This window comes from Cheilinus undulatus, linkage group 3, assembly GCF_018320785.1.
Source record: "Cheilinus undulatus linkage group 3, ASM1832078v1, whole genome shotgun sequence".
NCBI lineage: Eukaryota > Metazoa > Chordata > Actinopteri > Labriformes > Labridae > Cheilinus > Cheilinus undulatus.
The window spans coordinates 25,210,420-25,237,576 of record NC_054867.1 but is presented as its reverse complement, the minus strand read 5'-3'; the positions used below and the strand labels follow the sequence as shown (position 1 = coordinate 25,237,576).

At 40.9% G+C, this 27,157-nt stretch overlaps 1 protein-coding gene across 2 annotated transcripts in view; it reads left to right on the top strand.

Moving 5' to 3' along the window:
* The window catches only part of foxp4 (forkhead box P4), a 114,004-nt gene that overhangs the window by 38,163 nt on the left and 48,684 nt on the right, over positions 1–27,157 (top strand). For both annotated transcript variants that reach the window (XM_041782601.1, XM_041782600.1), the window contains exon 3: positions 20,697–20,786. In XM_041782601.1, the coding sequence (XP_041638535.1) occupies positions 20,697–20,786 (90 nt within the window). The remainder of the gene's footprint in view (positions 1–20,696; positions 20,787–27,157) is intronic.

Genomic DNA, 27,157 nt, shown 5'->3' with positions numbered 1-27,157 from the left:
CTCAGCATCTCTGTCTGTCTTTAACTCTGTCACTTCGTTTGTTCTTCAGAGACAGATTGATCAAAAGAAGAGGGACACAGGTAGATGATCAATTAGAGATATTTGGGGGGATTTATTTGAGGGATTTGGCATACAAACAGGAACTTGGGGTAAAAGTAGGGGCAAAGAGGTTGCACATTGGGGTGGAGGGGAGAGGGGGGTGCACTGGTGGGCTGGAGAGGAGGAAAAGAAGGATGAGAGGGAGGGGTGTAATGCTGAGACGTGTCAGAAAAGGGCGCCTGGGCCTCCCTGTGGAATGTGGCTTGTCTGCCTCCCCAGAATGAACAGAGCAGAGGAGAGAGGGAGAGGGTAGGAAAGGAAGAGGGGGCAAAGACCAGTTCTGCCCCATCATCGAAGGGAGAGAAAGGGAGAGAGAGAGGGGGAGAGAAAACAAATAGAGGAGTGGTAGCGCGAGAGGAAAGAGAAGGGGGAAAGTGAGAGTAGCAGTGGAGACCGTGGGGCACTCTGTTGAAGTGCTGGGCACGGGTGTAGACATGAAATGATGCATAGCAGAGGAGAAATGTAAGCAGGATAAATCCTAACAAACCTCAAAGTGTGTCTGTGTGGCAGGGTGGAGGGTGCTCTGACGAGAACCAGGTGTCTCCAATTCTTTCCCTTTTCTTTACGTCCCTCTTTTTTTGAAGCAGATGTGAGTCTGCACTTTAAGCACCATCACACCCCCCCTCCTTTCTCCTCCTTCTCCCCACCCATTTCTGTGTCCTCCTTTTTCCTCCCTCACCGTCTATTAATCACTTCTGGTTTTCCTGCAGCTACTAAAGTCCTAGCTAGTGATGATGGGGCAGAGAGGAGGTGAAAGTAGGAGGGAGAGATGGTGACAAAAAGGTGCCATTTCCTCTTAGGAGTGCCACTCATCGACCGAGGAAGAGTTTTTAGTAGTAGTAGCATTTTATTCAGTCATCACTTAGGCCAAAAGATTATACGTGATGTGGAAAGTTTAACCAGTCAACAGTCATGCATTAAGCAGTGACATAAGCAAAATGCTTATAAAAGCCTACCCTTCTTTTCCAATTAAGCTACCAGCATCAGAAGTTCAAAGAAAACAACAGATAAATCAATCACACTTTGAAGCCTCAAACATAGCTTTCCAAACCATTTTCTTGAAAACCAAAGTTGAATTTTGTATTTTTAAATCAACATCGACATCACTCAAATAATAAAAACACATCTCCTTTTCATACCTGTTTTTTTTTTTTTTTTTTTTTTTTTTAGATTTTTGTACAGTAAACTTAAAAACACCTCCAAAATTATATTGGCATTCTTGAATTGAAAAGAACCCCTGTACAGTCAGAAAGTGTCTTTGATTTTTCTCTGAACATTATTTGCATTATTTAGTTGTAAAATCATTAAATTTTTTCTTTGGAATTCAGAAAGAATGATTCTTTGTGAGCAAAATGATCAGCATTATTTATATTACATATGCAGCTGGACTATCAAATTTAATGTAAATTGTGATTAATTGCATGCTTTTATGTCCCTTTCAACACTTAAATTAAGACACCATAATGTCGCCCTGCAGCCACAGTGATATAAAATAGGTCTACTTCTGCTCCTGAATGTCTCATTTCTCTCTAAAAACTTGCAGACAGGTCAGAAGTCATCTGAACCTTATGCTATTAAACATTTACATTTTTATTGCTCACTTATGTCTTTTCCAATCCATAACAAGTTCCCTTTTCCATGGTTCAGTTCATGTCATAATTTGTGATCTACCTTTAAAAGCAGGTCTGTATCCAAACACGAAGTCACTTACCTTTAGTTTAAGCCAGCAGAAGAATCTAAAATAACACAAGGACATTTTTAAAAGCAAAATAGTGGAATTTTAAGATGTGATATAGAGGGTGTGATTAATTGCAATTAACTCCTGAAATCCTTAGATTCATTGTGATTACACAATCTTTTGAGAACCCTAGTAAGGACTTATAATTAGGGTTGATCCGATACCGATATCAGACCAGCGCTGTCGTACAAGACAAGAAGTGACACAGTTTTTAAAAAAGATAACTTCTGAACCATAAATCGTTGCCTCTCACTTGTTTTTCCTCTTGAAGCTAGCCGTTGTGTTTTTCCATTGACGCTATTGATGCCTTTGAACCCCATGCGGCAGCATTTTCAGCGTGCCTGGAACGTGTGTGTCTTTTGGGGACTTTAATGATTAAATCTACACCAGTAAACCCAATATTGAATGTCTTTTTATCCATTTTAATAGAATTATGATGATTTATTACCACTAGCTTGAATGCTAACCACCATATTGTTTCTCTCTGTGAGTGTCTGTAATCATGTGATGCTGCACAAAATAGCAGAAAGGTGAGATAGCATTTAATGCACTTGATCATCTATACAACTGTAGACATTTAACACATATCTGTATACAACAATTCTTAATATGGAAGTTGTAAGTTTTATATTGTACTTGAAAAAGTGCAATTAGATTTGTATTAAAAAAGAAATAGAGACACCCTGTGATAAAGCCCCCTCTTTTATTGTTATTGTAATATTTAGCAGCAAAACTCAATAATCAGCACGAAAACAACTTTAGCGTCACAGAGATGCTGTACATTTACAATTCTATTTGTTGAGCCGTGGTCTGAGACAAATACAGGTCTATAATAATTTGCTAGTCTGAACAGTCAGTTTAGAAAGTTCAGACTGGTATCAGATCAGTACTCCGTATCGGCTGATACCCAACACCTTGGTATCGGAATCGTATTGATAAGAAAAAAATGGTATCGGAACATCCCTACTTATAATTAAATGTTTATTTCTGAGGACAGGATTACTGCTGACTTAGTTTTTTTTTCTTTCATGTGGCCATTTCCATGTTATTTTCTGACTTTTCCTCTTAAATAGAAAGTTAGAAACAGATTGGTTTTGTCGTTCTTCCTTGGGGTGTTAAAATTCTTTTGGAGAAAAGGGCAGTTTCAGAGACTGTCTGTGAGTTTTCATCCCTTCTCCTATTTGTTGGATCTTTACTTTACTTTCTCTCCTGCAAACACTGACAATCCTGTTTTTTCCTCTCTTACACACATGCAGTTACACACATGCACAGAGCCCATGTGAGTTAATGAAGGGTGTAATTAAGGAGCCACAGTGATGACTGGAGATCAGGGGGAAACCGATACAGATCTCAGATATACACAAACACTGATGAAAGATAGCTGGTTAGTGTGCACGCACATGTGCAGGAGTGTGCATTAGGCATCCATGCTGAGAGTGCTGTGCGGACAGATGTATGAGATGAGTGTGTGTGCTTGTGTGCTAACAGATGATGCCCGATGATTAAGATAACGTATGGCTTCCCGTTAGATTGGTTAGATGCGGTAATTACAGCCCGTACGAGCTAAGGCGGGGACACTTTCAGACAAGTGTTGGCTATAGCTTTGGCCTTTTTGCTAAATTATGGGAGGTGAATGTTGGTCACTAGGACACTTATGTCCTGTTTGACCTCCAGCTCTTTAAATCGAGTTCACTTACAGGTCAGGAGTGTGGAGAAGATGGAAATGAAAAGGAGGAGGTGGATCTGACAATAAATAAAAACATTTTCAGACACATTTTCCAGTAAGTTGGTGCGCTTAGATGTAATTTAATTACATTAAAGCTGAGTTTTGTGCTTCTCTATGACAGGTTGTTTCCCATGAGTGTATGCATGTGTCATCTTCTCTCCGTCTGCCTGTGAGTGTGCATCCATGTATCCATTTCGTTGTGTGTGCGGCCCAGTAAATCAGTCCCGGGCCTCTCTCTGAGTGCTGTCACCTCCTAAAAGCTTTCTCCCGGTCTGGGTCGGGGCCTTCCTCTTTATGTCTGAGGTCACTGGAGTTCACAGGTCACCAGGGGTCTTGCTGAGACAGAGGTAGGTGCCAGCCGGGGTTGCCTAGCATCACAGAACACCCACTGCTGTTACCACAGCGATACAAAGAAACCTATAGAACAGCAACTTCCTCTAGAAGTCTCAAAAGCACCAGCAGCTCCCTTTATACATGCGCTGTCTCTGACTTTTACTTCCCATTTTGCCTTTCCGTAGATCTTTATACTGATAGACCTGCTGCTGGTATTGATTGATAAAAACGTTAGAGGCATCTATTCATTCATGAAGCTGCTCATACACCTTAAGATGGGAGGAGATGTGAGAACTTTATTACACACTGATAAATAACCACAAACATACTTGCACATTTTATTACCAGTGATGCTTTTTACATGACTCCCCTTATTCATATTTCTCAATCAATTATTTTTTTCACACAATGAGGCCTAATTCTGTGATGCTGAAATGTCGTATTTATGAGCATCCATAAAATATTTTTACTGCTTTTTCCAGCCAGGGCCTTGACTGTTGGCAAATCCAAAAGAGCAGATTTTTGTTCTCACTTTTAATGTCCTTCCATTTCTTTTCCTTTTGTGTTTCTCTGCTCTCTGGCCTCCACATTCACTTCATATCTTTAATTTCAGCAGAGTTCTCACTTTACCAATGGGCTTTGACAACTTTCAGAAATTCTTGCTGTTAGTTTATAAAATGAACGTTGACTTCTCTGTAAAAATATAACTGTAAAGTTGTGTGTAAGCCAAACAAGGCCACACGGTCTAGGTCTGATGGACAAAGCGCTCACAGACAGTAGATATGGTCCAGCAGGCCGGATCAGCCTGCATGGATGCAGTCACGCTTGGTTGACCCGACCAGCCGAGAGGCTCTGAGACAAGAATAGACAGATACCAGCAGAACAAGGACCTGAGTGTCTCGTTGTTTGTCCCGTCTCTGTTGTGGAGACTGACTTATCCACACGTTCTCTGGGCACCTGAAGGGGTTAGGTTGGGTTTGGTTTGGTTGCCATGGGAGTGTTTGGAAGCACTTTACACTGAGTCGGCCTAGCTGTGCTGTCAGGTAAATAACACGTGCACACACACATAAGCATGAAAGGATGGACACTTTTCGAGGGGAAGTTTCTTTTTTCTGTGCGAGGGTGAAAAAGTCAATTGTTGACTCTCACACTTTAGAAGCTTTCGCTATGGTGATGGAGACCTTTTTAAGGGGTCATATGTCAGCTTCATGACCTCATTTCTACTCCTGGTCAGTGACATGGGGGTGTGACTCAATGTGTGGGTGTGGGTGGCTGTTCTCACTGGTCACCATTAGTGCTGCACAATAAACCTGATCACAGTCGCAATGGCGATATCAGGCTGTGCAGTTATATAATTGTATTGCTTCAGTGATTTTTGTATGAAGTATTATATGAGTATTATGAGATATGTTTACAAAAATGCCTGCAGAGGGGCCTTTATGTTTACATCAGTGCCAAAACTTCACTTTGTAGGAGAGGAATCTGGCTGCAGATCTCTATGGTGGGACATTTTGCTCTCATCTGTTACAGACAGCTGTACAATAGGGCGACCTCGACTGCGGGTTGGGAAGTGAAGCGCTAAACCTTGTTGTATATGATATAATATAAACATAACCCAGAATTTGATTTATTTCTGAGACACCTGGTTATGCAGTAAAGTACTGACTGTATTTTAACTGAACATAATCTTGATTTTTATTCAAAAAGGGGTAGAGGAAACATTTACTTTCAAAGTGGTGATGAGGCTATGTATCACATTACCTGTCTGCTGCTCACAATGAGGGAGAGAAGAGGGAAATGCAAGCTTGGATCAATCAGCAGCATGCATGTAGCTGAATAAATGTATGGAAATATGATTATACTTTTTAAAACATTTTATAATAACAATCAATGTCAGGACCTCAAGAACATTACCTGCCTCCCTCTGTAAAAAGGCCTTGGATATTATAAAGTTTACCTTGTGATTCCTTTATCCTGACAGATGATTCTCAGAGAGGTAGAGAGGTGGAAAGGCTTGTAAATAACTCAGGTAAAACAACAAAAGCAAAATAATGTCAGCTGTAAGAGTTAAACAGTATCTGCTCCTGCCACACTTTCCTCCATTGACCATGGTGTGGTTCATCTCTTTTTCCCTGTTCAAACCTCAGCAGACGGCTTAGGATGCTGTCTTTTGAGCTCATCGGAAAGTTTGCACAGCTTGTGCAAATAAATGTACTTGATTTCATGCACACTGATGGTTTAGAAAACCATGACACAGCTCTGTTTAGGCAGTTAGAAATCCTCTTAGGGACTAAAATCTTAAGTTTCTGTTTCCTTTCTTGCCATCAATCACCAGCAGAAGCTGAGGGGGGGACAGAGCATAGGGATGGAAGTAATAGAGCCAATTCTATGATAAAACAGCTTTAGAAGATTGCGATACATTCTATTTCTTCACGATCTGAGATTGTCCTATCATGTCATCATCATCATCATCATCATCATCATCATCATCATCCTAATCACCATTGCAAATAAAACCAGATCATGCAGCACTAGTCACTATCTAGTGCTGTCTCTGTCTCTCAGAAAGCAGCAACAGTAATTGATAAATTTGTGTTTCATTTCATGAGGGGCAAGTAACTTAAAGAAGAGCTTTAGCCACAACAAACATCCACCCACAGAGGAGTCTTGGTCCTGGTTCCCCTTTTTTAACCGTTTTATTCCCAGACTCAGGACTTGCAGAGAAAGATGGACACAGGGAGTCGGACCAGAGATGAAGAGAAGAGTAAAGACAAAATGTGCAACGCTAACAAGGCTGCTGGGCAAAGTAGTTACCCTGGAAACAGTCGAGAGCCCAGAGTGCACACAATGAACACACACACAAACTGCACACACAATAGCTACAGAGGCCTAAAGTGTTGCTAATTAGCTAGTCTGTGCTGCGTCTTTGTGTGAGCCATTTTAAAGGAGAGATTAGAGTCAACAGGGAGGAGGAAAGGAATGTAGCTCTTCTCTCTTTTTCTCCCTCCCTCCCTATCTCGTTTTCTTTCCCCCTCTTCAGACTGTGTGTAACGGCCTTTTTTCCTACCTGACAGGCAGAATGGTCTGTTGTCTTGTCGTTGGGATTTTTTATCACTTAGAGAGCATGTGAAGAACAAATGTCAGTGCAGTAAAACTTCATGTGAGATGAAGCACAGAAGCGCTTTGAGAATTTCATCAATTGTCAGAAAGTGACATCAGCAAATTTTATTTATTCGTTTAAGCAGGCAAAGCTTGGTGAGATTACAGATCTGTTTTTCAAGAGTGTCCTGTCTTAGACAGGTAGCAACAGTGAGCAGAGTTTCAGGCAAACAAAGAGCACTCATACAGTCTAAATGCACTGAGAGACACAAGATTAAACATTCAAATAACAAATATTTTCCAAATCACCACAACTGTAAATAAAACATCTGCAGCAAGAGAAGTCATGTCCAATAAGATCAGATTATTCGAGTGACAACCTCCTTAAAACTTTTTTCTCCTTCTTGCTGCTTCAGTTACAAACTGTTACATGATAATAGTATGGGTTTATGATGCTTTAATTCATTTAGAGACAGATTTGTCCGAGGAAATAAGTTTTATACAGTACCAACCATGAAATTGCTTAATGCATAAAATCAGAGAATTTAATCTAAACTTCAACTCCATTAGATGATTTTTGGAAAGGTATAAAAAGTAGAGCCACAATTTCTTCTTCCCAGATTAAAAGTTTCGGTGTTAAAATGGTATCAAACTTTGAGTTGGACAGATTTCTACAGAAGTAAACATGTTTTTAAAAACTGTGTGGCCTTGATTGGCTACCACAAAAATTAAGTAATAAATAATGGAAAAGAACTCTATCACTGATGATAAATGATTTTGAAATTAAAAAAGTAAAAATGAAAAGTTTAAAGCCGAAAAATCTTACATTAAAAGTAAAAAATGTTTTAAAAGGCAAATATAAGAAATAGAAAGTTGCAATCAAAATTGCCAATCAAAATAATAAGCTTAAGTCATAATTGGGTGTTACAAGATGGAAAATATGATATAAAAACACAAATGAACCTTTTTTCCCACATTGCTGACTTTTATCAAATTAATTTTTACTCTTTTTTTTCAAATTTGTATGACTTAAGGATATTTTAATTTATCAAGGTTTAGTTTACATGTTTATACTAGAGGAAGTATACAGACCTCATACAGGTGTGCCAGTTTTGATAAAAATATCGTATGATCTTGCAGGCTGGGTGTAACTGTAACCTGGGTCGGATTCAGTCCCCCGGGCCTTACGTTTGACGCCCTTGTTTTAAAGAATCTTCAATTTTCTTGATATTGAAAGTCATTCACATCTGGTTGAATAGACCCTCTCACTAAATCACACAGGCAAGTGCGCACACACATACACACAAACTTCCCATTTCCCCTTTTTTAAACACACCCTGCCCCTGCTTCACGTTTAGGGAAGTTAAAGATTCTGCGTTTGTTTAGAAGTTGAACTTCTAGCACAGCAGCCTGCCTTTGTTATGCCTGCCCACTTCCGGTGTTTGTATGAGTGTGTGTATGTGACTGTGTGTGGTAAGGGTGGGTGTAAGGGTGTGTCCATCTCAAACTCCACAGCCACAACCAGGTGTAAAAACCTTCTGAACCAGGGACATGAAAGCGTTTTATTTCCACCGAAGCGGGCAGGCAGGCTAATACTTTAACAGGCCACTGACTTAGATGGTGTTTTTCTGTTTAACCAATAGGCGTCTGTGTGTATCTGCATGTGCTGTGGCAGACAGTCTCTGTTTGTGTATGTATGTGTTTTCCCTGTCTCCTGAGCTGGGTCTGGTGGTGTGTTGCATGTGTTATTAGTTTGATTTTTTTTATATATTAATAATAACAGTTAAACAGTTTCCATATGTGAGGCCTGGTTGCCAGGCTAGTGCGATCCTCATCATGTGCTGTGGACTCACACAGTCGCACTACGGCTGGACAGGAGGAGCTGCTGAAACTCTGGAGGTCACCCAGCTTGGACCTAACACCTAAGTGGCCTCGTCTCCCTGGGAGCATGACAGAGCTACTTAACTGTCCTACTTTATACAAGAGGAGTGCAAAATATTACAAAGTACGTTATATGTGTGTGTGTTTTCCGCTGTGGGCTGGGTCTGTCTGGAGCGAGACCTTCCTCTCTTGCCAAACGAGCTGTGTTGAAAACCGCAGGGAAACTGCATATGTGTGTATAACGTATGACGTGTGTTTGTGTGTAAGGAAACTGCTGTAGAGCTATTTGCCATCAATTAGCAGCCCAGGCTGAGATGAGGCCAACAATACAGAGGGAACTGCTTTTATATTCTCAGGAAAAGGGAGTTCCTCTCTCTTCTGTCCCTGCTCACCTCATCATTATCCTTAATTGTCTATCTCTGTCACCCTTTTCCCTTCACTTAAGAGAGAAAAGCTGACAACATCTCCTTAGGAAGCTGTAGTTTTTTCCCCTGTATGTGTGTGTATATGATGATGGATTGTGTCATGATATAAAGCAGTCCTGGGTATTCAGTCAGCTCCTTTTTACGACTCTGCATATACCCCTGTGAATCAATAGAAACATTAGATGAGTGCAGAGACGTCGTTGAAGGGGAGAGGTTTTCTCGTTTTGCCAAACAGTTCAGAACTGAAGAGAACCATCTGGAAAACGGCAGGGTCCCCAGAGTTTTGAACAGGTCCCTTTTGTGAAAAATAGGATGTGAAAAAAAGCTTAAAAAAATCAGCCAGGGTTTTCAAACATTACGGCATATTTTGAAGTTCTTTTGGAGTTTGTGAGCTTTTATTGCGTTGGCTCTTGAACGCGGTCTTTCCTCTCTTTTTAATGGTCAGTCTGGGCCCAGAGAAGCTTGCTTCAGCCGTTTTAAAAACCTCAACCCTCGAACGGTGCCTTTATATTGCGGAAACATTACATTAAATAGCTGAACGGGATTGCGGCTGGCTGGTGTTTCTGAAGGTGTCCCGGATAGTTCCAGCTCGGTGGCGGCCTAAACAGATTGAGGTATTCAGGGTCGTTAAAGCTCACTTATATTGGTTGAGGACTGGTTTTGAAGTCCACGTTGCTATGAGCGAAAACAAATGTGAGGAAAGCTGGTAAAGGGGGGCCGGAGAGACCTGATTAATAGCAGAAAAAAGAGAAGGAGTACGTGAGGAAGAGTCAGGGGGAAAGGGTGAAGTCTTGGCTGAGCATAGTTCATTTTTTAAACCACCATGAAATTGAGGGGCTTTAGCTGGCTTTGGCTCAGGCTGCCCCTTACCCCTATATGTTTACCCCCTGGAAACCCCTCATCTGCACTTAATGAATCAGCCCCTCCCTGTCTCTGTTTACTACTGATGTATGAGGCAACTTTTTCTTTCAATACTGATTTCTGTTTTTTCCAGCCTCTTTCATATAACATTTATTTACTCTATTAAAGCAATGTTGTTAAAAATGTTCAGACTTTGATCATTTTAAATACCACATGTTTAATACTGTTACGGTTGTTGCTTTTTGAATGGTTGATGATATCAAAGAGAATTGAAGCTTTGAAAACTACAGATCTTCAGTCATTATTTTTAAATCAGAGAGCTAGCAGTCTAAATGGCATGCAATAACAAATTTTGATATAAAGGTTTTAAGAATTTTTGTCACTTCTACTCTTTCAATTCTGAATGTTTCACAACAATAAAATCTCTGTCATATAAATGATTGAGAGTATTGAAGATACACTGTCACTTTATAAATGACAGCATTTAAAAAAAATGAAAATCTGGAGAGGAATGAATCCATAAAAAGTGAACATATCCATTTTGTTAATTGCACAAATACATTGGCACATGTTACACTGTTGAAACATTTAAGATAAGATAAGATAAGATATTCCTTTATTAGTCTCACAAGGGGAAATTCCAAAAATTCCAATTCCAATTTCTTGCATGTCTCTGCAATCTAGATTGTGTATAGATTTTTTTTTTTTTTTGGCATCTTTGTGAATGAAACTAAGGAACTACCCATTACTGGGTGCATAGGTTCTGTATTTTTACTGCCATGCCCCCAAGGATCAACCCTATTCATTTTTGAAACACCTTACTTGTTTACAGAAGTTTACCAGCTGTTTTATGCCTCTCTAGTATATTTTTGGGCTGTCCGTCCGTCCCTCCATCCATATGGGCCATTCCTGCGAACACAATAACTGGAGATTGCTTTGACAGATTCTCTTCAAACTTTGCACAATCCACTCCTAATCAAGGATGAACTGGTGAAATGTGGGTGGTCGTAGGTCAGAGGTCAAGGACACTGGGCCTTTTGTTCATCCCTTGCTTTCCATGGAATTGTTTTTCTATTATGAACCTGAAATCTTTCTTTTTTATATATATATTTTATTTTGCTTAAAAAGAATTACAATACAAGCAGACACAGACATAACAACAAACAGCAACCATACACAAACCAGACTATACAATAAGATAGAAACAGACAAGGCATTGACCCTAGCTCTTGGAGGAAGCTGCAGAGAACCAGTGGATCACCCAAAATCAGGTAACAGCAACTCAAGGAGAAGGTTAAAGAGAAGGAAAAGTTATCCATGTATCCTTGCATGCATTTCATCTTACAAACATACAGTGTACACATACCTATAAACATTGGGTCAAAAATATAAACATAAACATGGAAGGGGTCTGGCCCAACAAAATGAAATTCATATTAATACCTCAAACCTCAGTCAGATATCTAAGTACTTGCCAAGGCCCTTCTTCTCACAGCTGACAAAATAATGCTCAAATTAACTCCTTGATCCCTGTCCAAATCATCAAGAACTGATGCTGCTTGCTCCATAGATACCAATTTCAAATAATCATGAAGCCAATTGTCTATATCAAAACAATTTGGCTTCCTCACCTTCCAATTCATAAGTATTGTACGTTTCACAGACAGAAAAGCTAATCCAACCAGGTGTTGCAATTCTTAAGAAGTTACTCCATCAATCCAACCTCCCAGTAGACCCACTTTTGGACGGACTGTGAAATTTACTTTCAGATTTCTACACAAACATACTTTCACATTGATCCAGACTCTCTGGACCTCTGTGCAATGCCAAAATTGGTGCATGAGGGTCCCAGTTACTCCACAGCCATGCCAGCACAAATCTGAGGCATTAATATTAATTTTCTCTAATTTATGAACCCAAAATCTTAAAAATTCTTTGAAGGATTAATTTGAATCTTTGCACAAATGTTCACCCTAACTTAATGATGAGCTGATAAGATTTTAAGAGTCAAAGGTCAAGGTTATGGGGTTCATATGCATCTCTTTCTTGTGAATGCAATATCTCAAGAAATCTTGGCAGGATCTTTTTCAGACTGTTCACAAAAGTCTTTTCTAACTCAAGGATGAGCTGTTTGAATTGGTCAAATGTTGAGGAAGCTTCATGGTCAACCTGTGCTTGTAACATTTTTACAACTCCCACTATCACAAGAAACACCACAGCCCCTCTTTACCCACCACTGTACTTTAGCTGTCCCACAGTTTTACACTTTGTTGAGGCATACAACTACCAGATGGTGGTTCTGGTTGGTATTCAGATAGAGTTGTCTTAATACCAGAATTTTGACTTCAATACGATAATAGTTAAGAAAAAAAATGCTCATACCTGTTTCGATACTAAGGCAAAGAAAAAAAAGATATCCTGGAAAACCTAAACTGGTCATTTCAATTATCCCCTCAACTTGTACACAAGAAAGTTTTGGCATACTACTTGTAGTAGCAAAAGACAATTTCCGTCATTTTATTGGTGTCAGTTTTTGTCCAGGGCTGTGAAGCTGTCATCAGTCTGCATGTTGGGATGCCCAGGAAACTTTTAGGGACCAGGAGACATCACTGTCTGTCTATATCAGACACTAATTAGAGCATGCTTCTTTATGAGGTGCTAAAATGACTTAATAAAACATAGAAGCTGACATGTGAATCAAACCGTTGGTAAGGATGGAGGATGTGAGGCCAAAGTGGGCAGAGTGGAGGGTCACACAGTGGGCAGAGAGAGACATGTCTGCAACATCAGCCGTCAAAATCCCAAACTTCCTTCTTGTCTGTGCAAAGGTGTCGATATGTTTCTCACAAACACCTGAAATAATATCACTGTGAAACAATAATAAGAAAAACATGTCTCTCTGTATCAGCACTCCGTTTTAGCAACAGGCCACCAGCACTTGCTGTCACTGGATAGCCCATTCCTGCATCTCGTGTCTTTCTCTCTGCTCGTGGCAGCTTTGGGCTGAAATGAGAATGCTAATCTTTTTATTCTTCAAAAATGTGGTACTTTTGGTACTGTTAGATTTGAAAATAACAGATGCTGTATCATTTAAAGCATGTGGAATCAAAAATGTATCAAGTTTTCTAGTCTAGTCTAGTACAGAAACATTTTTGCAAGTTGGACAGTGCAGGAGTTTTTTTTTTTTTCAATTGTTTGGATACATTGCCCTTCTACGTATTTGTCTTAGGAAATAGGTGTGCAAGGCAATTTTTCCATTTTCCGTTTCTGTGGCATTGAAACAGATATTAATGTTATTCTAAGTTAAGTGTATCATGTTGACATTTAAAATGACAGCCCCACACTACAAAAATGCTGCTACCTGCCCATCAGATCTCTCTCCTTACTGTACAGCTTAACTTTTTGCCCTCAAATAATCCTGCAAATTTCATATTAAGTTTTTAATGTCTGGTGGAAAACATGAGCCTCAGTGAAACCCACATGTTGTAATGTTTGGTTGGGATAAAAACTTCCAGACTTTGGCCTTGGTGATGGATGATTAACAACTACAACAAGCTTTGGAGGTCTGTCATTATTCTTAGCAATCTGAAGTAACAAAACTGTACCTAAACTGCAAAATTTAGCTTATTTATGTACTTATTCAAAGTGTGTCCATACCTCACTAGCTCTCTGTCCCACAGCTGCTGTCATGGTTATGCGTCTTTGTCTAAGGGTTGAGAGAAGTTGCCCCCATAAGGCTAACAGCTGCATTCACAAGCCTCAGTTTCCATCAGTCTGGCTGATCTATTTTAGGCTTCTGTCTAACCCATATCTGCTCTCAGAATTTACTGTGGCGAATAGGGGTATGGGTAACAGATTTCTAAAGAGGAGAGGAGGGAAGGGGATAGGGGACAAAGAGAGAGACTTGGAGAAATGCCAGGCAAACTTTTGGTGAGTTATACGTTATACAGAGAGAGGCAAGAGACAGATCGGGTGATGTAGACGGGAGAGAAAGAAAGTCCGAGTGATCTGGGAAAGCAATCTGGGTTTTTGTGGTGAGTGACAGTGATTCATTTGATACGTGAGATTCCACCACGGCTGTAACCAAGCCTTCACTCACATTTGCCCCAAAGTTATACAGCAATCCCACTAACTGTCACCTCTGCAGTAATCCCATTTTGCACATGTACAACAGTGTGTACAGATCTAAATACTGGACTGGATTTTGAACTCAGGTGAGCTGCTGGTATTGCATTATCATCATCCTTTTTTTCAAATTTACATGCTTTGCTGATTGTGTTCCATCGTGTTTCATCTCTTTCTCTGATCATGATTCCTTTTGAGTATCCAGAGAAAAAGAGGGAGTTAAAGATAAGAGAGAGAAAAAAGTAGGAGAGAGTAGCAAAGACAGGGCCAGAAGGAGTGAGTAAATTAAAGAAGGAGGTGGGTTTTACTGGAGTTTGGAGGTGTTTTCTGGTGCTAAAGTGAAGAAAACGGATACAAGGGATCACAAGGGGATGACCCAAGAGGATGGTAGCTTCGACGCAGCTTTAGCTTGGCTTTCAGCTTCAATGACAGCGAACCAAAGGAAGAAGATAGAGTGTAAGAAAGGTAGAAATAAGTGTGTTAAAAAAAGGAGATCCACTGCTCGTCCCTGAACCCGGTGTCTCACACTGATCCGAAATCAGAAAGCGTGCAGGCCTGTAGAGAAGCATTTGGGTGTGACGGGGCTCTTTTCTAGCGTCTTCAACCTGTATCCATCTCCTACCTCGCCATCTCTCGCTCTCTCCAGGGGAAGAAAATAAAGGGGTTTAGGAATTAAGGAGCGGTGCATCACAAGCCTCTCTTCCCAGGCTTTTGAGCTGTGTGAGGATACTTGGATACTTGTGTCATGTCCAACTTTTGCTCGTTTTGTCGTGGAAAGATGAAACAATTCACTTTCCCTCACTTATGCTGCTTTGTTTTTTGTGCTTCGTCTAAGAGTGAAGAAATTTGATACCACCTGCCTCCCCCTTTGCCCTCCTCTCCTCTACCTCCTCTTTCTCCCTCAAGGACAGCCCACTGTCTGCCCCGCGGGCTGTTTATCTACAGGGGGAGAGGAGGAGGAGGAGGGGGCCCGGTTTGTTTCGTTTTGGCCGTCAACAATGGACCTCAGTTTGTGCTGACGGTCTACTCTAACATATGGTACCCACCTGTCTTTCTGTCCCCCCCCCGCCTCACCCCTCCTCCCTTTGCTACGTCTCTGTTTAGATTTCTTTGCTTATTCCTTCGTTCTTTCTCCCCGTCTCACCCAAACACGCTGGGCGGATTAGAGGCCAGATTCTTCACACACATAGACCTGTTTGCTTTAGCAACCTGAGCCAGGATCAGGAGCACACACATGCATAGCTAAGAGGAACTAGCCTGGCCACATGTTGATTGTTACTTATTTTTCTTATCAGATATTCAACTTAGATCCCATTGGAGGCCAAGTTCAAGTCACTTTCACATGAAGTATAGACATGTACATAAACACTAACATCATCATAGATACGTCAACAAAATCTACCCTCTTCTTCTACTCTTTTCACCATCTTAAAAGAAATGCAGTTGTCAGCAATTTTTAGGAATCCTGTCCACAACAGAAATCAGGCTTCCCCGTTTGAGTTTAATATATGTGTGGATGTGCATGCATGGGTGTGTGTGTGTGTGACCCTGCTGAATTAAAAAATGCACTTTTATTAAAGGCTGTGTCAGAGGCGATGATTTACAGACAGGAGCGATGACAAGTCAGAAGAACTCACACACTGAGCTGACACACAGCTCTCTCAGGCCTGCTCCAAGCTGAGCAGTGACCTCCTCACCCCTCCTCCACCCTCCCTCCTGCTCTCACTCTAATAAAACCTGTCTGACACCACTGATGTGTGCAAACATGTGTGTGTGTTTGCGTGCGTGTGTGCTCGGCGGCAGCACAAAGACTCTGTTGTTGGGCCTCCCTCTCAGGCCTCCCTCATATTTTCTTTAAAGGTGCAGTGCGCCCCCAAGAATGCCACAGGGGGAGCGGGGAGTTGGGGTTGGAAGAGTGTAGGTGTGTGCTTTACAATGCCACAGCTCACCCAGGTCACAGAGAGAAAAAGGCAAGAAGTGTGTGTGAAGAGGAGAAATGAAAGAGAGGGGTCAAAGAAGAGGAGTGCTCCTTGACAATGCAGATCGGAGCGTCTTTGGCTCTGGCTCTGCATGTTTGTGTGTCTGTGTTTGTGCCTGTGTGCAATATACCTGTGACCATCATCCTCTCTTGCATCTGAAAGTTCAAGGTTGAATTCATTTAACCATAAAGTCTATAAGATTGCTGTGCTCCCAATCAACCCATGCTGACTACAGATCATCAAACATAAATAACCATAAAATAAAAGTAGACTCTGGGAAAATAACCTTTGGAACAAGGGCCGGTTAGCACCAATAACTCAAAGTCTATGTAATATGTCTTAAATAAAGTAGTAAACAGACATAAATACTTTTTTTAAAGGTTGTAAAATACAGTGGATTACATCATGATTATGTGAAAAAGTCCACATAATATTTCCTTGGAAAGGAAAATGTGGAGTCTCTTTGTAGTTTATATTTATACCAGATAAAAACTTGATATGTAGGGTTGAGTGATATTAAGAAAAAACTACCATTACAATATTTTTACTTTCTGTGAGATAAACATTGCTTTTTATTGTTTAAAAAGAAATCATAATTGATAAATCCAGTACATCTTCATGCAAGTTATTTATTTTTCTTAATAGAGGGATCTAGGACAGTGGATAGAGCCAGTAACAGAGATGAGTGGGGAATGACATCTGGTGAAAGAGCCACTGGCTGGATGAACCCAGGCTGCCTGCGGGGCACTCAACTGAACCAGTAGCCTATCTGCACCCCAAAAGACATATTGAATTTAAATGCAAAGAACAGTATTTTTTCCTTTTTAGGTCCTTCAGTCATTCACATATCACACGCCAGGTCAGTCCTCAGACAGCAGCTCTGACATACACACAGGAAGAAGAAGGAAAAATAGAGAGAGGAAATGTGCATTAACTTGTTTCTTCATAAACTTGACTGATTAAGTTGTCGCTTGTTATTAAGGATGCACCAATACATCAGTTCACTATCCGTATCTGCCTGTATGGGCCCTGTTTACAAACATCATTGGCCAAATTATATGACATGAGCAGACATCCCTTACCTATGTTTATCCGTTTGTCCAGACAATTTTACATTTGCATCAGGTATGTCTAGCTGCTGAATCAATGAAGAGATGTATCACACAACAGGAAAAGTGACCTTTTGGTCAAACTCTGATCTTGTGTCTTGTGGTCTAATGTAATAGTGTTATCCCAAAAGAAGTCATGCATTGACAAGCAGGCATCATTATCTACTAAATTCTGATCATAAACATCAGTATCGGTGTGTCTCTACATGTTATTGTGTTACTTTAACATCATCACAATTTCTAAAGGTGTTCAAAGTTAAGTATGGTCTATGTCAACACCTCTGTCAGTATAACTATTGATTTAACATGTGCTCACAGTCTTCAGTATCTGTGACTGTCACACTGCAGCACACACCAAGAAGTTTAAACTATCAACACATCTGTACTATTAACTGACCATGTTTAAATGATAATCAGGCTGAGGGGCTGCTGGCATGGCATGTTTTTGATGGCGGAGACATCACCTGTTTCTTGAATATTTATTAGATGCAGAAGATACTCAGACTCTGCATTCACACTGCTAGGTTCTCTGGCTACTGATGGTGACACAAGGCAGACTTTTAAAGATGATTCGTCAAAAAAAACGGGAAAACTCCCAGCTTTGGTTTACTTTAGACAGCAATAGTAGTATAATCACCTTTACGTCATTGACTAACATTGCATGATCCACGTCTTTTGATCAGGGATGGGTATCTTTTTCCTTTTTCTGGTACCGATCGACACATTTGAGAGAAAACGTGTTAAAAGTCAGGGAGACAATCAAAGCTGACTGGGTATTTTAAATGAGTTGCAGAAATATCTTAATAAGATGCCAGTCAAACATGGGACAAGAAAAGGAAGGCTGTCTAACTTAACACATATGACACAAATTCCATTACAAATTTCTTGCCTTTCATTTGGGGTGGTGGGGTATCAAAATGAAGTATCAATATCTGTGTGGTGATTTGGCCTGGTAGGTATAAGATGTGTTGGTACAGGTACCATGGGAGTATTTGATTTCGATACCCATCCCTACCTGTGATGTGACTATTGTGCATGCATGTTATGCATTGACATTGTGGTTGTAAAACAATATATTGTTAAGCCTTTGCACTCTGGTTCTGTTCATTTAGATGCTTATTTACCTGAAAAACACCACTGTCTGGAACCTTGCACACTGAATCAGTTGAATTTTATTTGCATTTACTGTAAAAAAAATGTAGAATGTAGGATGAGCCTGTGGTTCGGTCACTCCTTAAGAATACACTGGATCGATCATGACTGGGATTATGCCTTTATCTGTTGTATGCTATGGTTGATATCCATATAATAGGGAGATAAGTCAATCCCCCATTTAATCGACTTGGACTGATGCGGAAAAAGTTGATGGCAGTGTAAAGTTTTAGAGTTTTAAAAATTTTTATTTGTGCAAAAAAATTGGAAGAAAAAAAACAGACTCTTTGTGCAAAGACCTTTAATATATGATTGGTCTGCTAGAATGCATGGCAAAACCTGTACGTTTCTTCCTGCAGTTTTTGTAAAACATTAAAATGAAATGATTACATAATCAAATTTAGTTCTTCCCCTTAGCTGTAACACCTTTGAATAAACCAGGTTATGGACAGAGTTTTTTTAAATATCAACAGATTAACTTTCTAGTCTCTAACCTAAACCCACATGTATGAATGCAGGCTGAGGAGAGGAGAGGAGACAGGCATCACCTCTGCTAGCTTGTAGCGTTTATGAAAGCCATAAATGGCTCTTTAATATAGTGGTAATCAGGGTGGTAATTTGGGTGGAATTGTCCCTTATTGTTGCCAGACCTGCCAACCCCTGCCAACACACACACACGCAGACTAACACACACACACACGCTCACTCTCGGGCAGACAGGGTGTTCAACGAGTAATTCACACCACATGCCAACAAACTGGGCGGTTGTGTTTTTTTTGGGGGGGGGAGCTTTTTTTTCTGTGTTTCCATGTGTGAGTATGTCTGCCTGCTTCTATGCTGAGGTCAAACCAGTAAATTGGAGGGGGGTTCCCAAATTTTTTGTTAAAGTGTTAAAGTCAGTGCATTTCTGTGTTTCTCAACTGCTGTGTCCGTTTGTGTGTTTTAATTGCGGTCTCAGCAAAATTGCAAGTGTGCTCCATGCAGATGGTTTTCATCACTCCTGTCGCACACAGAGCTCCTCTCTTTTTCTGTCTTTAATCTCTACACTCTTTTTTCACAATTAAATATAACTTAAGGCACTCAAGCTTTTAATCTGACAAGTCAATAATAAGGTAGCCATACAATAAGAGTGCATGGTGTGTTTTACATCTACACAGTGATGTGTAGTTGTGAAATCCTGCAGTAGGTTTTTTTCAGCTGCATGATTGAGTAAGAGCTTCCATGGTAAAGAACATCCCTCATTGTGGCCGTTACATACACACACAAACTTTCATAAATCAATATTTACTAAGGAACCTTTCCCCTTTGAGTCAGAGGAAGCAAATGTGCATCCTGCTGTCTCCCCTCTCTAACCCTCTGTCATGAGTTTGTGCTTGTGTGAGTCTGTGTGTGACTAGGCTTACAGTAAGTGCGAGGCGGTGCTTGTGTTTTCAGATGGGTGTTTTCTTGTTTTGTTTTAGGAGCAGTTCAGACATTCCAACAATTATTCCTGTTCCTTAGGGACTGATTTGTCTCAATGATAGAGAGTGTGAGTCAGTAACACTACACAAAACCACAAAGAGAAGAAAGAGACAAAATTAATCACACAAAGATATACATTTGTACAGCTTTTAACACAATAAAGAGGGAGAAAAAAATGAGTAGAGACAGTGGGAGGTGAAAGATGAATCGGCAAACACTCGAGGGCAGACTGAAGGAATGGAGAGAGAGAGAGAGAGCAGGGGAGCGATGGTGTCACTGCTTTGAATGGACAGCACTGGAGGGCAGAAATGGGAGAAGGAGGAGGTGGGTGGGTGAAGTGGTGGGTGGTGGTTAGTCACAGCTCTCCAGGGCGCAGCAGGGGCAAACAGTTCCTTACATCACTGTGACACACACACACGCACAAACACGATGCAACTGACACACACGCTGAGATTTGCTGACACACTTCTGCCTCAGAGGATGTGGAAAACCCACTTTGCACCTTCCTCAGAGAGGGGGGATGGATGTGGAGGAGAGGTTGGAGAAGGAAAGAGTGGAAAGAGAAGCTAGTGACAGTTGGCAGTTGAGGAAGTTTTGGGCACATATCTTAAAAGTGTGATTGTTTGTTTGGTTTAATGTGTAATGTGCATGTGTATTACTGTGTACTCCATCATCAAACATCTGATCATCTCTATTTCTCTCTCATAGGCGCTCCAGGCAGCCAGACAGTTCCTCCTCCAGCAGGCCTCTGGACTAAACTCCCCTGGCAGCAACGAGGTCAAACAGAGCCCTGTGCAGGTCAGAGCACACACACAATTCATGCAAAACACGAGAACAACCCCAGAATTGCTTTGTCAGGATCTGTACAATATTAAGGCTTCACCAGCCTGCCACGTCAACTACACGGCGTGATATATGCACAGCTCTTTCTCTCTCTCTCTCTCTCTTCCTCTCTCTTCCTCTTTCTGTGTGTGCATGCATGTGTGATTGTTAGTGTGTGTGCTCGTGTGAGTGAATGAGGTCTTTGTAGTGATTGGGCAGCGAGCTGTTTTCAGAGCTGAATTCCACAGTAAGCAGAGAGAGCGGGGTTAGCTGGAGTGCAGGTTCCCCACTGAAAGACACTCGAGGAGGACTGACACACATGCACACTCACATTATTACTATTACTGTATGCTGATAAATATGCCACTCTTGAGTATATCTGGCTGTTTATAACAATTCTGTGATGTGCAGAGTACATGCACAAGTGTGGTTTGTAGCTTTGACTCATAATAAAATTGGGCATAGGTTTTACAGGAGACTATTACAAATGACAAACAGATAACCAGATCTTCACAATATGTGAAATAGGCTCTTTTTCTGCATTTTTTTCTAATTAGTAATACACTGCAACAAATACATGCAAACAATTTATCTTTTTAATCATGTTTCACTTGGGGTCATTCTTAAATATTTGCTTTATTTGTGCACCTTCAAAGCAGGGTTTGCAGCAGTATTAGTTTGGAGTAAAGTCTGAATAGCAGTAATCTCCATGACTGAACTGGGCAGAAAAAAAGAAAAACAAGGAAATCCAACGCTATCCTAAAGCCCCAAGATTCATTCTGTGTAACTGCAGAGTGACCTCTTGAAAATGCAACAATCCCACTGAATTAATGACTTCCTATTACAGAAGATGTCAAAAAATGAAAGAAGATACAAAAGCCAGGGATCTAATGGATTACATGTTAATAAAAACTTGATTTGAGATCAGAATCTTATTATTTACCTTGGATAGAAAGTGGCAGTTGAGAAATTACATTGAGACTTCTATGGGTTAGAGAATAGAGTAAATACTTTTTAAAATTAGATGTGGATTATTATAATACTCAAAGATTATATTTACATTAATTCTGTAGATCAAGACAAAATGATGCACATGTGACCTTAATTGCTTTCATCAGGGGAGTGGAATTTAAGTAAAGATGTTAGAAAAAAAGTGGATAAAGGGGAAGTAAGATAAGACTAAGAGGGAAGTGAAAGAAAAAGTGAGATTCAGTAAATTTGTTGTGTAAATGTAGGACCTGTAGACCAGTCTGAATGAACACAGACCAGAGATGCACCTAGTTTATACTACCATCTGTAGACTGTAACACTCCACTGCTTTCTCTTTTTAGAAAAAGTGGAATTACTGTTTTAGTTTGAATAAACCTGGACTTTACAGTGCATGTTAACCTGTTGATTAAACTGAAATCATACACCAGTTACTACAAGTTAGACTAACACATCAAGATAATGTGTTCGGAAATGGATTTACTCTTGCAAGTGCACCACAGTTGGACGCCACACCTGAATGTCAAACAGCATAAATCAGGGTCCCTGCAGATCCTTAAAAAGTCTTAAATTTAAGGCCATAAGAGATCTTAAATTTGAGTGTTATAAGTGTGTAGGAACCCTGATAAATACTAAGCATTGCAGGAGTCGTGGGTTGTCTGCCTTCAGATGTCTCTATAGGATAGAGGGGTAGCATGACATGTAAGAAATGTGCAGAGCTGTGAAGTTGTTCATATTGTTCAACTTACAACCAGTTAGCTGCTTGCTAGCTTGTCAGAAAGAGCTACAGCCAATAATTGCTGACTGAAAGAGAGCATATCGCCAACTTCTGTAGTGGCGTCAATTATACTTCTGTCAGCAAATCCATTTTCCCACGCAACATGTTTACTAAGAGAAGGAAAGAAATCCATTGAGCTGTAACTATACTATGTAACTATGTAACTATAGCTATACCTAACTGTGCATGCAAACATGCTAAATGTCTCTATTTCACACCCACACTCGGCACTCTACCCCTCATCTTCATTCTTCATCTCTGTCTTGTTTGTGTTGTTTGTTGGTGCCTGGCCTTCATAGCCTCTCTGTACTCTCCGGGGCATCCACGCTACATCTCTAGTGTCTGAGCTGTCAACTCAAATGGCCTCAAAAATCCTCCATTCACGTGTTTGTCTGTGTGTGTGTGTGCATGTACCTCACAGTCAGAGACAGAAACAAATCCCCAAGTGTTTGTGTACCTGTGTAGAATTAGCCCTGAAGCTGTTTACAAGGCCTCAAACAAATCTGACAACACTGAGGTGACTTACGGAAAACTCCTAATTACAGTTCTTTCTAGCTTCATGATCATTTTTTTAAAGCTCTGCTCTTGCACTCAGCTTCTGTAATTGATGCAATCATGTGTCGGCCACATAGAGGGTGAGTGAGTGAGCGAAGGAGTGAGCAATGGAGTGAGCAAAGACAGACATTTAATCTGGTCATTTCCAAAGGTGGCACTAAGCAACTGTACGGTGACACGGTGGCTCACATCAGGCACAAAATGGCCGTCGTCAGGTTGGCTCCTGCTGTGCCTCTCTCACACATGCAAATGAGCCTGAGCCAATAATGAGATCTTTAGGAGCTCGATAATTAGATTTTTCCCTTCTCTCAGAGGCAGACAGGGAAGACTTTCTATTCGTGTCGTCTTGACTTCTCTGGAGAAGCCTTGGTCTGCACTGACAAGCCCCCCCCCACCCCCCCCACCCCCCAGCCCTTTCCTTCACACACCTCCTCCTCCAATGCTCCTCCACCCCTTCCCCATCATTTTTCTCTTCTTTTCTTTATTTATAATAGAGGGGAGGATCTGAGCAGAGAGCCAAAGAAACTCTGAGATTATATCAGCATTTTGATTGGTTGTTCAGAGATGGTCTCTGTGTTTGGCTGCCTGTGTGAGATGGTATCAATCCAATGTGTGTGTGTTTCTGCGTGTGTGTCACTGCCAAGTGTCACATTCAGGAGAAACTCAACAAAAGCTCAAGTCTCTAGACAGGCAACTGCAGGAAAAAAATGATTGTGTGCAGTAAAATTATTGCTAAAAAAAGAGCAATAATCTGAAATGTGTGTGATTTGAGACCAAAGAGGCATTTTATTGAGTTGAGAATAATTTATCAGATGGAAGTATAGTTTTTGAATAAATAAGAATTTTTTTTTTAACATTTTTTATTTAACCTTTATTTAACCAGGAGAACAACGACATTGAGATTAAAAAATCTCTTTTTCAAGAGTGTCCTGGCAAAGACAGCAGCAGTAATCTGTAATTATATAAAGTGTCATCATTAAGTTTTCTAGTGACACTTTGCATAAAGAACTGGTCCAGGCTATCTAAAGAGAGACCCAACATTTATCCTCAAATTTACAAACAGATTAACCTTGCAAAGCAGATGGATATGCCCGTTTCCTTGTTTCTCACTGGCAAATCCATCTTGCAAAGCTCTTGTCTGAATCGTTTGGGCCCGGTTCTAAAGGGACAGGACCAATCAGCAACGAGGGGCAGTCCTTTCAGGCTTAGCAGAGTCCTGACATATGCAAGCAGCAACAAAAGGCAGGTGCAATTATGGCGGAAGACATGATGCTGCCAAATCGCCAGTTTTATCAACACTTGAAAACATTTCTTCTTTAAAAGAAGAAAAAAGAACAGCAGTGAGTTGTTTTCTTTTCAAAAACGACAAAAGTCGTGTACTGACATGTCTACAGTCACCATGGTTCGTGTTATTCCGCAGTGCACGCACACCTCAGTAGCGACTATGACGTCACATGTTTTGTTGATCTGATTGACCTGTAAAGATGTGACAGACAGAACGTTCATCCACTCACACTCCGAGTTTTTTTCAAATCCTCTGCCCTTTCCCAAACCCTTAGTATTGAAGGAGTCAGGTTACAAACAGATGGCAACAGTGGAAAAAGGATAAGCTTCCTTTTTGACGAACAGAAAACTTGAGCATAATCAGAATCGTTGATGAGCTGTCATCGGCCTTGACTGGAAAGGAAGAGAAAGAAGGAAACACAGAGGCATACAGAAACGGAGATGTGCACTCAGTAACTGAGCTAAACAGGTAAATGGGAATTATAATGGAAAAGCAGATAAAAATGTTTTAAAAAAATAGATACTTTTAGCACATACAATATTGATACTATAGCAAAGACTAATGTTGCTGGTAGAAGTGGAGTCAGGCAAATCTACCACAGCAGGCGTGCTGCAACAATGACCAACAGGAACCTGTGAAACTATTCAGAACAAAAACTAAGCACAAATGGAATGAAGTTTCAATTTCGAATGGATTGCAAATACATTTGTATTAGTTTGTCAGTCACTCTGTCTTTAATTTTTGAATCCTACACTGCCCAGAAATGGCTCAACCCCAGAAAGGCCTGCTGAGAGCCTCCCGAGCAAGTTGTGAACAAAAAAATGCCAATGCACGCATCAGATCACCAGTGTAGGTGCTGGCCTTATGGCTAACGTGTCTTTTGTCCCAGTTCATTCGATTTTGGATTTTGGAGATGAAAATTACCAAGCTTCTGCTATGGTCAGATGCACTTCAACTGAAACAGCCTACATTTTGCTGAAGCAATGTGCAATTTTTAAACACTGATAAATGGTATTGACGTTAAAAATATTGGTTGCCATTGCTTGAACGCAGCATAGGCCATGTTTTGCTGGCATCCATGGGCCCTTGCATAAGACTTTCCCCCAGAAAGCTTTCTAATTTTCCCCCTTTTGAGCGGCCCTCTTACTGGTTTGGTTGGTTCCAAACCTGATGCTGTGAGGTGCATGTTGTCCCCCTCTCTATAATCCTGTTTTACCTCTCCTGTCCCATAAAGGCCAAACAAACAAAAGAAGCAACCTTATTAAAATGTGGAACTGCTGGGTTTAAAGCAGAGAACGTAGTCTCAGTCTGGATAAGCCAAACAGTCCGTTCCTTTGTATAAGACTACACTTGAAAGGCATTCTTACAATCTGTGGTATGTGAATAATTTGTCACCATGTGTGTGTTTGTAGAAGGTATTGGATGTTAATTGGCTCTAGTTAGCCTAATTGGTGATGGCATGCTTGCAACTGAGTGAATCAACGGGTACACAGTTGGCAGACAGAGTGGCGAGAGGCGGATTACCCAGCATGCCTCTATGACCTGCCACACGTTCTCTACAATGGCCGCACTTGGCACGTGCCTCTCACATGGGGTGGGCATGGGCGAATACTTGCACGCCCACTTGGCAGACGCATGCCTGGCACACTTAACACGCTGCCACTTGGCATGCACACATAACAGATTATACCACATGTGCTTGGCTGCAGCCCATACGTATGTAATTGAATAGCGTGGTGTCCTGTTTTCATGTATTATTGAGGAGCTCGTTTAATTAGGAAAAAAATGAAAAGACTCATTAGAGATATGTTAATTAGCTTGGCTTGGTGTCCTCTGGAGAGGGCTAGCTCCAGCACTGCTGTGGAGAAAGAAACTGAGTCATGTCAGTCTTAAACAGAGATTTTCTCTGCATTTAAAACACTTTTCATCAATATTACAGCTTAAATATGCCACTTTTCTATATGTCGCTGGATTGGTTTCCCCAGCTGCCATATTTAAACCACTACAGCTCTGTGAAAAACAACTCAACATAAAGATTCAGAGGCAGGGTTTAAAGTCTTTTAACTAATCAACAAAAGTATGTAGAAAGATGAGTGTTTAGCCCCCCTGAGGTACTGAAGCAGCTCCTTCTCTCTCCAGTTTCTTTTATTTCCTTTCAAAGTGTTTTTCCCAAAGCACTCCTTTTGTCCACTCAATGAAAGTGCTTAGTTGGCAGTTTCCCTTATTTGATGTTGGGGGAATTGGGGCTGTGTGTTTGAGGTCCTGACAGTTTGTGAAGGGTGTATGGGAGAGGGTTGAGCAGCCAGTGGAAAGGGTCTGGCTCCGGGCAGAGGGCTGGACAGGCAGAGGGGGATATGAGGAGGAGAGGTTTGGGGTCTGCCCGCTGGAGTGTGAAACTCTTATTTTGTGATTTGAAACATGAGTGAAATCAGTAATGAAATATGGTCGATAATGGCCTCTCACACTTCCCAATGAAATGCCCTGAGTGTGTGTGTCTGTGTGTGTGTCTTTCTGGAAATGTGTTGTCATTTTTATTCTGAAGCACTGGGGCGTTAGATGGAGTGAGGGGGCGGACGAGGGGAGAAGAAGGGAAGGGAGAGAGGGAGGAGAGGAGGAGGATTTTCCACTTGAACTTACTGGTCTTTCACTGTCCTCTCTTAAGTCTTTTTTTCTTTTTTCATTTGTCTGGCCTCTGTCATGGAGAGCTGAGTGCCATGTGTATGTCTGAGTACAAGTATGTGT